This window comes from Eschrichtius robustus, chromosome 14 (assembly GCF_028021215.1).
Source record: "Eschrichtius robustus isolate mEscRob2 chromosome 14, mEscRob2.pri, whole genome shotgun sequence".
Classification (NCBI taxonomy): Eukaryota; Metazoa; Chordata; class Mammalia; order Artiodactyla; family Eschrichtiidae; genus Eschrichtius; species Eschrichtius robustus.
Genome location: NC_090837.1, coordinates 11,509,945 through 11,522,011, shown reverse-complemented (window position 1 = coordinate 11,522,011; position 12,067 = coordinate 11,509,945). Strand labels below are relative to the sequence as shown.

Below are 12,067 nucleotides of genomic sequence, written 5' to 3'. Positions count from 1 at the left end.
GACTTTGTTCATTAACTATTCAATGTTATGATTGAGATTTACCCATGATGATACATGTAGATCCAGTTCATCATAAGAATTTGGTTGTTTCCACCATTTCTTGCTTCTACAAACAAGGTTGCAGCCTCACATATTTTCCAGCGTACGTGCATAAAATTTCTAAAGTGTATACTTACAAGTGAAATGTTGAGTCACTGACAATCCTCATCATCCTTACCAGATGTTGCCAACTTGCCCTCCAAAGTGGTTATACCAATTTACATTCCTATTACCAGATGTTGCCAACTTGCCCTCCAAAATGTTTATACCAAATTACATTCTTATCAATAGTGTATGAGAGTTCCTGTTTCTTTAGCAGCTTCTCCAAATTCATTAACCTTCGACTTTAAAAAAATTTTACCAGTCTGATGTGAAATAGTTTTAACTTGCATTTCCCTGATTACTAATGAGGCAGAGTATCTTCTCATGTTTGTTGTCCATTTAGGTTTTCTTTTCAATGTTAACTGCTTGATCATATTCATGCCCATTTTTCTACTGGCTGTTTATCTTTTTCTTTTTGGTAAAGAAATTGTGAGAGTTTTTTATAGATTCTGGGCCAATACTCTGTTGGGTAGATATGTTTCAACTACTTTCTATCAGTCTATGCCTACCTTTAATTTTTGCGTTTTATATAGCTTTATATTTTAAAGTACTAAAAGTTATCATATTTGTCATTATTTTTTAAATATTGTTTAGAAAAATTCTTCCCTATACCCATAAAGGTATACTCCTAGAATAATATAATATTAATTATACTTACATGGTGCTTATTACATGCCAGGCCAGGTTTTAAGTACTTTATATTTATTAATTCTTTAATCTTCATTATAATAGCACCTACTTCATGGGATTGTTATCTCTATATTATAGGTAAGGAAATTGAGGCATAAAGGATCTTTTCCCAAAAGTTTTAAAATTTTACTTTTGAGTATTTACCTAAAATCTGGAATTTATTTTTGTGTATGGCATTTGCTAGAAATTTAATTTTGGCTTTTATCATATAATTAACACATTGTCTCATATTATTAATCAAAGAGGCCATCCTTTCACCACTAATCTTTAATGTCTTTTTTGTCTTATACCAAAATCCGACTTATAGACGAGTCTGTTTCTAGGTATTCTAGTCTGTTCTATTGACCATATTGATTTAATTATTATGGTTTGGATTGTGGTATAGTGATTCTTCTGTCCAAATTCTGTTTCTTCAGAATTGTCTTGACTGGTTTTGGCCCTATGAATTTTAGGGCTACCTTGTCAAATTCTACAAAATATTTCTGGAAGTTTGTCATGAATCCTTTTTAAAGTATGTGACTATTTCTGCTGAGTGCCCCCCGAAATCAGTATTAATAAGATGAATTTTTTCTGTATGAAACAGAGAATAACACAATATCAGGAACTAAAAAAGAAATCTACCACCTCAATATCCATTAATAGAGGACCAGTCAAATAAACTATGGTATATCCATATAATGGAATAACATAATGCCAGTAAAAAATGAAAAAGTGTCTAAGTTACTAATATAAAACAGTGCTCCAAGATGGTATTAAGTGAAAAATCAAAGTATAGAACCAATTGTATATGTTAATTTAGGGGTAAAAGGGAATATAGTAAGCATATATACATATTTCTAGAGTCGTCCCTCAGTAACTGTGGGGGACTGGTTCCAGGACTGCCCCAGAATATAAAATTTGTGGATGCTTAAGTTCCTTATATAAAATGCCATAGTTTTTGCATATAACCTAATCATATCCTCCCATATAATCACCTCTAGATTACTTATAATACCTGATACAATGTAAATGCCATGTAAATAGTTGTAAATACAATGTAAATAGCTGCCCAAAGAATGGCGAATGCAAGTTTTGCTTTGTGGAGCTTTCCAGAATTTTTTTTTTCCCAAATATTTTCGATGTGCAGTTGGTTGAATCCATGGATATGGAACCCGCAGATATGGAAGGTTATATATTATAAATACACACACACACACTAAATAAATAAATACATACATACATATATATAATATATATAAAAATATACATATTTGTAAAGAAACTCTGGAAGGATATACAAGAAATTAATAACAGAGGTTCCCTGTGTGTGTTCACAGGGGTGGGGAAGGAACTGTACGAATAGGGCCAGGGGTAGAAGTCCTTTCACTGCCTATCTTTTTATATTTTTTGATTTACAAAACACATGAATGTTACTTATTTTAAAAAATTAAGTAAATATTCTGTTTCCTCCTTGTTTTTTTTTTCTTCACTAACATCTCTTTAGTATTAAAAAAAAAAAAAACTGTGTATCTTTATCATATGTTTCTTTGTTGGAAGAGGTCAATGAAGCAACTGGAAATGCAATACAAACATATCCCAAGTCATCTCTGTAGGCCAAACATTTTAGGGAAAGAGAAAACTATACTCTGAGAATCAAACTGAACTTAGAAATCCTTAGGACAAATTTGGATAACAATATAGAAGAAATTAAACAAATTTAAAAGCTAGACAAAGAAATTTTTTAAATGGATTTTTAAAAAACTAGACATATTTATGCAAATTTTAAATAAAAAATCTAAATAAAGGCACTGTTGTGCTGGAGCCAGCTCACACTGGCTTTGGAAGGTTAGCTGTGCATACCTTTCTCCAACTCCACATTTAGTGATTCAAACTGATAACTTGAAATTGGCTATGGTGGGGATACTTACACCACAGAATTTGGCAAATGCTACAAAATGCTCCCCCTCGCCCCCCAGGGGGGTCATTGGTTAAATTTACCAGTATACCACTGGATAACGGTAACTTTAAGTTATATTAAAGTTCAAAATATGCAACCAGAGGATTGAGATTCTGTGGTATGTTAGACAATTTTAGATAACTGCAACAATATTTGGAAGACAACTTTAAACCTGGGGGTATCCCCTAATATGAAGTTTTCTCTGGGGTTGCTCTCTATATAGGTCAGTTTTTATTCATTTTATTTTTGGCTCTGTTGGGTCTTCGTTGCTGCACGGGCTTTCTCTAGTTGCCGCGAGCAGGGCTACTCTTCGTTGCGGTGCACGGGCTTCTCATGGCGGTGGCTCCTCTTTGTTGCGGAGCACAGGCTTCAGTAGTTGTGGCTTGCGGGCTCTGAGGCTGCAGGCTCAGTAGTTGTGGCGCATGGGCTTAGTTGCTCCGCGGCATGTGGGATCTTCCCAGACCAGGGCTCGAACCCATGTCCCCTGAATTGGCAGGTGGATTCTTAACCACTGAGCCACCAGGGAAGTCCCAGGTCAGTTTTTAGAGTCCAATCTTTAATAAGCCTACTATTACTTTTGCTATTACTTTTTAGAGTCCAATCTTTGATAAGCCTGCTATTACTTTTCCAGATTTCCCTTATACAAATAGGAATGTAAATTAAGTAATGAATATTACTATGAAGGACATATATCATCACTCATGGTATGGAGAATGGATATTTTTCAAATATTAATTCTAACTATTGTATATTCTTATATTTGTTAGCTGCCATATCTGCTCAAACTCTTTTTCTTAACTTAATATAGCAGAGAAAAGCAATCTTATGATGTTATACCAAAGCATAGAAAAAATATAGCAAATTCACATTGCCTAGCACATATATAGCAGTAACTCATTAAATAATCACTGGATAAATGAATTAACAATCATAATATGGAGTTATTCTCAAAAGTACAATGAAAACAACTATTTACTCACCCATTTCAATACAAGTGATCCCAAGTGACCAAATATCAACTTTCCCATCATACTGTCCTTCATCCATAGCTAAGATCACCTCTGGAGCCATCCTGCCAAACATAATGTACAAAACTCAAGTTGCAAATTAAAAACAAAATTCACCTGATAAAGTGATTCAATAAAATAGCTGTTTTGGGGCATATTCTAAGTTTTATCTGATAAAGTTATAATTTTCTTACACAAATAATTTGAAAAAACACTATTCAAAATATAAACAATACACTCAGTGATTTACATGAAACAATTCATTACTTTCAACAGATCATGGTTCCATCATTTACTATCCTTTGATCTTGGCTATGTTACTTAACCTTTCTGTATATCAGTTTCCTCATCCATAATATGGAGAGAATTTTATTAGCTACCTCAGAGAGATTGGTAAAGGATTAATATGTATGAAACACTTAAATAAACTACTTTAAACAACATGAAGAATACTTTATGCAATTACATAAAGCAATATAATCAGATATTCAAAGATGTTACAAGTTAAAAAACAAATAAACTGGCTATAATAATGGATATTATTTTGTTTGTCCATAATGGATTTTCATTAGGAGGGTAAGGGCCATATAGTTTAATATGCTTTGTTCTCTATTAGTGTATGTAAGTAGTTGCTTAATAGATGCTATTTGATGATAGTGGAAAAATATTCAAATAGTAGCTGATTTTTTTTAGTAGGCAAGTAATTTTCCAGGGGTATAAGTCATTCTCCAAGATACAATGAAATTCCAATGTATCTATGAAAGGAAGGAAAGGAGTCTTGAATAGAATGGGGTGAAACTTTAAATCAGAATGACAAGTGAGGTAAAGTATCAGAGAATTCAACAGAAACAAGAATCTGGATTTCTTTCATTGAAAGGTAAAATTTATGCTCATTGGCTACAGAAGGTTAAAGAAACTACCTTGTTCTCGCCTAGAGACTCTGCCTGAAGAGAAAAGTTCAAAAGAAACTTCAAATGAAGTCTAAAACCTGAGCTTGGTCAGTGAGTTGATAATCCTACTCAGTTTACACACAGTGACATCAACCTTATTTGAACAATTTAAAGTCACTGGAAATTTTATACTAAGTCTGAGTGTTTCTTTTTTGCTAGTGAGTTTTCTATCCTTCCTAATGAAATCTCATTTGAGACACATGGTTAGACACTGTCAAAAAAAAAAAAAAAGAACCAAACAAAACCAGTGCTATGAGTCCATCTTGTTTATATACACATATTTTAAAACTATGCCATGTTTTCTAATTCCACATACCAGTAAGGTGTGCCCACGAAGGAGTTGGCAGGAGAAGCCATTGAGGCAGATCCAAAATCAGCTAGTTTCACCTGACCTGGCTCTGTTAGAAGAATATTTCCTGCTTTAATATCCCTATAGGAAAAAATAAGAGGGTTAGAAAATTACTTTTCAGTTTTGATTATGGAATAGGTCAGAGCATGCAATTAATAAGACAAAAAGTTTATTAAAAAAAAACCTTGCTCAGATAGCCAGAAGGGGATTTAGTAATTACTGCATGTTGTAAGGGAGCCCAGATTCCTCGGTGTACTTACTGGTAGGTCATAGTAATTACTAAAAGGTAGAGCTTTCTTTAGAGCGAGGGAATGCAATGAGAAAAAAGGCAGACATGGCCGACAAGGAAACCTACTCAGTGGCTACACTTACAAAATCATATTAACTGCTGAATCCAGTCACCAACAGTATTGCTTGTGCTGGGGAAAATTGGCACAATCTGTAACTGCCTTTTTTTTTTCTCTTCCAAATTTCATGACATTTTTGGACTCTAAGCAAACCTTCAATGACTCTGTATCAACTACCTACCAATAAACCTCAACTACACACATACCTTTTCTTTCTTGCCTGTGACCCTTTCTCTCTGCCTTTAATTGTAACTGCAACTCTAAGGCATTTGAGGGTACATGTTATAGAGAAGGTGTTATTTTAAAAATAACACTGTACAGTAAAAAGAAGACCCTGAAAGATCAAAACAAACAAGGATTAGGGGTTAGGAAATTGCATTTCTATTGTATTATTACAAAGAATCTCAAGTGGTTACTACTAAAACTACTAGATATTTTATGCAGCAAAAAGTTTAAAAAACATGATTTAAAAAAAATGTAATCTTCAGTATGAAAATTTGGAATGAGAAGATGTGGATGTACTCCTTATTCTCTTTAAAAAAGGCATGAGGTGTAATGAGTACTAGGAACTAAGAATTGTACGGTGATGGGCAATGGAAAGATAAAGCAGAGGGAATGAGGAAAACACGTTAAGTTGAAAATGAAAGGTTCAAATGCTCCCAAAATAACTTTTCCAAAAATCTTCCCTTGAAAATGCAGTTTCTTTCCTCATGAAGACATTAGGCATTGGCAGAGAGAACTAAAAAAAGCATTATTTATTTCTCGTACAACAGAAAATATCTTTTCTCTAACCCTGGCTTGCCTTTTAAATCAAAACAATAAGAATCTGAATTTATTTTTAAATAAAGAGCATTCTTTAAAAGTTTTTTGTCTTTTCAACTCTTTTTACATATTAAAAAAGATAAAGTGTAATACAGAATAAAACATTAAATTAATGTGAAAATTGAGGTAATAAAGGCACAGAAACCTGAACTGACTTTTATAAACAGGAGCAGGCAAAACTGTCATAAACAAGTTGGCATTCAGTAATGACATCTTAATACCAAAGACAGATAGATAGATAGATATATACACACTTTAAAGTTTATACATATATATACTTTAAAATTGTCAAATCCGTAAATTACAGTTAAATTAATTTTATCAATATTTATTAGACATGGTTACGTTCATTCTTCATTCTTATGAATAAGCCAAATTCATGGCAGGAATTTTGGTCTGCCTATCTTGAGGGAGTTCTGCTTTGTGGTATGTACCAGTAATTGTGATGGCTACTCTAGGATGATTAAAACAGAAGCAAAAGGGGAACCTATGACTTAATAGTTTCATTTCTTCCTAGTAAATGTAAATTTTTTTTTCTTCTGTTTTTGAGCCATCTCAGGTCCTTTATGCCTATCTCATATTCCACTACTTGGCCACCATTCATTAAAGTAACAGTACTAGAAGTTCTTTACTGAGAGAAGGAAAAATTGGTAACAACATCTTTGTTAAGAAGTTAGTGGGGGGAAGTAGGTTGGAAAGAGGAGATTGGGGCTGTGATAAAGAAAATGTAACTTAGAGGAAAGCCTTGGACTAGGAGTTAGAAAATCTGAGTTTCAATCTTTATTACATAAACGCTAGGAAACTATGGGCAAGTTATTTAAATCTTTTTAAGTCTCAGTTTCTTCATCTACCAAAATGAAGACAGTAATACCTTCCTAAATATCTATATGGACTAAAGAAATGCAAAAAATGTAAAATTGGTAAAACAGCATATATTTACATGAGATTGACTTGTTATTTGCAACAGGAAAGGGAGAAGAACTCAGCTAGGAAATAAATATATGCAAGGAAGGCTAATTTTCTTTCCTTTTTTTCTTCACAGTATCAAAAGGTTGCTGGGCTCTTCTTCAAATTTCCCTGCAACACTATGCCTGGAGAATAGTTACCTACAGAACAGAGATGATATAAGTCTTTGTGGTTATATGGGAGAGGCCAAGAGATAGGAACTAAATTCGGGCAACTTTACTCTTTACATCCAGAAGCATCAGCAATCTATTTGCTTCCCATAAATTCTTAGGCACCCTAAAAACTGGAGCATGCACTAATTTTCAAGGTTCCTTGAAGAGACAGTCCTGTAACTGAAACGAAAATGTAACTGGCCTCTAATCTTACCTATGAATCAATGCATGAGAATGTAGGTAGGCTAGCCCCTGCAAGGCACCGTGAGTAATGGCAGCAATCTCCACTTCCTGAAGTGGTTTTTTATGAACTGAGGGGAGAAAACAAAAAACAAAAAAAAACAGGAATAGATGATCAGTTTCATTCCTATTTTTATTATATTATACAGCTATAGCAGGCTGAATTACATACTTTTTCTTAAATGACAATTTGGGAACATGTTCACCTAAATACACAGGATATATATTTTCTATAGAATAACAATAAATAATCAGATAACAGGAAACTGAAGCATAAAAACAAACAAACCCCTTCAAAATAAAATAAAACAAAGCCTGATATTCACTGCAAGGAATTGTTAATTTACTTGTCAGTTGCAAGTCAAAGCCACACTGATCCCAATTGGCCAGGCCCAAATTTACCAGTCCCTCTGACATTTTAAGTGTCTAGAGTGTTTTAGGTTGCATTATTCTCCTCTGCCACAAGCCATGTATAAGTACCCCTTCTAACTACAGGTTTTCATTATTTGTGAAAGCAGCTAATAAGCAATTTCTATTCAGAGATCATGGATAATATAAGAAAGTTTTTTGGGTTTTTTTTAATGTAAATTTTAACTCAGTCTCTGGTTATAACAGCGTCTGCAGAGAACTGGGTCAGTCAAGAGATGTGAAAGGGTTAAATATCAATATAATTCGGATACCGATACCATCTACCTCTGTTTCATACATACACATGAATTTGATGTTTTTGGCTACACATACTACATCACATGACCCAAACATTTTAGTAGTACCTGCCCTGGATGGGCCATGAACTAAAACAGCGGGAGGGCTGCTAATCATTACTCAGATACTTTCACCAACACTGCAGAGATAGAGTCTGCATGGCTTATCCACATAACCCTTAAGTCTAAGTCATTAACCATTTAGTTTGCCCAAGGTGTGCTTTAATACAGGAGTAGACAACATTCTGGTCAAGGTAAAAAAAGAAGGGGATAGTGCTTTTATCCTTACCTTCTAACAAATCAGAGGCTGAGCCTAAGCAATATTCCATCACCAACTGTAACAGATTGAAATAATAACCAGAATAATGTAGGTTAATAAGAAACTGCTAAAACCAACCAACTAACCAAGGAACTAAGAATACTAGGAGAATAAATATTCTGATTTATCTGAACCTGTTATTGTTATTTCCTATTTGAAATCGGAATTTCTGCTTTTGTTATTTCCTATTTGAAATTGGAATTGGTCTAAGACAATATGGGGATTGTATTTAAGGATTTAAGGTGGCTAGGTTGGAGTATAAATTAAATTTTGTAACTTGGAAAGTGGCAGCCAAATAAATGAGCCAGTAAAATCTATACTGGGAATTATTAGTTAAATAATACAAACAAGTAAGCAGTAAATTCCCTATTTTCACATTTTAAAAAGTTCTGGGACTTCCCTGGTGGTCCAGTGGTAAAGAATCCACCTATCAATGCAGGGAACGTGGGTTTAATCCCTGTTCAGGGAACTAAGATACCACATGCTGTGGGGCAACTAAGCTCTTGCGCCTCAACTAGAGCCCATGCGCCCTGGAGTCCGTGTGCCACAACTACAGAGAGAAAACCCGCACACCACAACTACAGAGAAGCCCGCGCGCTGCAATGAAAGATCCTGCATGCCTCAGTGAAGATCCCGTGTGCCACAACTAAGACCCGATGCAGCCAAAAAATAAAATAAAATAAAATAAAATTGAAAAGTTCTAAACAAGAAAACATAGAACTCAATCTAAAGATGTATCCTGCTATATATTATTACATTAGCTTGAATCCCTGAGAGAGATGGAATATTTCAATTTATATCTTAAAATATTTCTAGAACAACACTATTACATTAATATTGATATTTATTGGGTTTGCAATGTTGGGAGGCTTTTGAAAAGCAAAAATGAGAAAACTCTTTCTTTACTCTCATCTTAGATATTTTAGGCATTCCAGATTACTACTAATTTATAGCCAAGGTCAGAACTGGAGTGCTCAGTGACCAATCTCCACACATATACACACAAGCACACACACTCCTACAAATTATTATTTTGTTATTCTAAAAAAACACAATATGCTTATTATGAAATACAAATTTCCTATAATCACATAGACACAACTACTATTAACATACTGGTTCCTTTCATTAAAAAAAATAAATGTGAAAACATTTATGTATTATGTACCCTGCATTACTGGAATATTTCAGAAGGATATGAGATATAATATTATATATTATATTATATGTCATATATTATTATAATATATAATTGTACATAACATAACATACATATCTTATATTCTTCTGAATTTATTCCAGTAGCAAGGTACACAATACATAATATATCATATATCATACATATATATTATTATATATAATAAAGATATACATCTACATTATTAAATTTATTATATATTTATAGATGTAATTAAATATACATAATGTATAAAAATTATTCCATTTCTGGAATAATCTAAAACAATATGAGAAACTTAAAAGTTTAAAGTTTAGAAACTTTATTATAGTTTTCTGCTTTACATTAAAAGTAAGCAGATTCAGGGCTTCCCTGGTGGCGCAGTGGTTAAGAATCTGCCTGCCAATGCAGGAGACGTGGTTTCAAGCCCTGGTCTGGGAAGATCCCACATGCCGCAGAGCAACTAAGCCTGTACGCCACAACTACTGAGCCTGCGCTCTAGAGCCCGCAAGCCACAACTACCGAGCCTGCGTGCCACGACTACTGAAGCCCGCGCGCCTACAGCCCATGCTCTGCAACAAGAGAAGCCACGGCAATGAGAAGCCCGTGCACCGCAACAAAGAGTAGCCCCCGCTCGCCGCAACTAGAGAAAAGCCCGTGCGCAGCAACGAAGACCCAATGCAGCCAAAAATAAATAAATTTATAATTAAAAAAAAAAGTAAGCAGATTCAGAAACATTAATTTACTTCTTATTGTGAAATGAAAGAGTCCACATAAGTGAATATTATAATGAACATTAGCCTTTTAGGTGCACTATTATTCTTTTTTCTTCAGCTTTATTAAGGTATAATTGACAAACAATATTTTTAATCAGTTTTGATGGAAACATTTCTCAACTGTATTACTTAATTTTCTAATTTCTTTTTAAAAATTTTTTTTAATTAAAATTTTTTTTTATTTGTTTATTTATTTTTTCGGCCACTCTGTACGGCTTGCAAGATCTTAGTTCCCTGACCAGGGATGGAACCCGGGCCCTCAGCAGTGAAAGCACAGAGTCCTAACCACTGGACCAGCAGGGAATTCCCTCTAATTTCTTAAATTATATAAATTAATACACACATATAATTTCCTTAAACTGAGTATAAGGAAAATGAACATAGAACTTTAGAACCAACTAGAGTATGTTTATAGTTATGTGTCTATTTTTGAAATTACACATTAACTCTGTATTTCTGTCCCAAACATTCTTTTCCCAATTATTCCATAACATGAGGGCACCTGAGCTGTGGCTGGCTGTTTGCCCTTGAAAATTAACAGCTCTAGTTGCTCTGCTTTTAAATTGTTAGGTCTGCTTTCTAACTTCCCCAACTTCTTCCTAAGGTCAAATTAGTTATGGCTATTTGTATGCATGTCTCCAGCAGCTTTAGTTCTATGAGTTCCTTCTAATTAGCCTATCAAATCCTTATAGACAAAGACTAGGTAACCAAACTTATTAGCATTCTATGTAATCTAAGAGTAAATAAGCGCTCGGAGGATTTTCTAAAGTTTTGAAACACATGAGATCTAGCACTTGATTTTGTTAACATTTATGCTGCCTGCTCAAAATCCCTTTCTTAAAAAAAAAAAAAAAAAAATCCTTTTCTTGACTCCTTCAAGACAGCTGATTGCCAGAGAACTGATTTCCATAGAATGAGATACTCCTCTTATTAATTTCTTCTGCTCAGTACAGAAGCAATGGCTCTAGATATCTTTAAGAATTGCTTGAGCAGAAAGGTTTATGTTTAACCTTTGATATTCTATCTGGGAACAAAAATTCCATTCCCTAATTGGAGATCATGTACAGGAAAGGACTTGTACATTGTTAAGTATTCAATAAATGATAGTGATATTGAATACTTTAAATTGGAATGTGCAATCCCATAAAGTACAAGGTATAGCATTTACTTGTTCTAGACAATGTCTAATGTGCTAACCTAAAATCAGAAACAAAATCATGTAAAATAAAAATATAGTAAGATAGAGTGGAAAAAAAGACCATTGCATTTTAATCATAATCTAGGCTCTGTCTGGTAAAAATCTTAGACAGTGATGGTAATATCAAGCACAATTCCAAATTTGGGGGGAATTGGAGTAGGGGATGAGAAATGACAAAGATAAAAATTCTAGGATGAGAATAAAAGGCACTGCTCTTTACTTTTGCAAATAAATCATTATAAAATGATGTTAACTTTTCACTCTCTCTTCATTGAGTGTTTAAGAATAAAATT

At 33.7% G+C, this 12,067-nt stretch overlaps 1 protein-coding gene across 2 annotated transcripts in view; it reads right to left on the bottom strand.

The window, feature by feature from the left end:
• The window catches only part of TAOK3 (TAO kinase 3), a 179,483-nt gene that overhangs the window by 58,940 nt on the left and 108,476 nt on the right, over positions 1 to 12,067 (bottom strand). For both annotated transcript variants that reach the window (XM_068562825.1, XM_068562826.1), the window contains 4 exons: positions 8,594 to 8,639; positions 7,575 to 7,671; positions 5,041 to 5,154; positions 3,748 to 3,839 (listed from right to left, as the gene is read on the bottom strand). In XM_068562825.1, the coding sequence (XP_068418926.1) occupies positions 3,748 to 3,839; positions 5,041 to 5,154; positions 7,575 to 7,671; positions 8,594 to 8,639 (349 nt within the window). The remainder of the gene's footprint in view (positions 1 to 3,747; positions 3,840 to 5,040; positions 5,155 to 7,574; positions 7,672 to 8,593; positions 8,640 to 12,067) is intronic.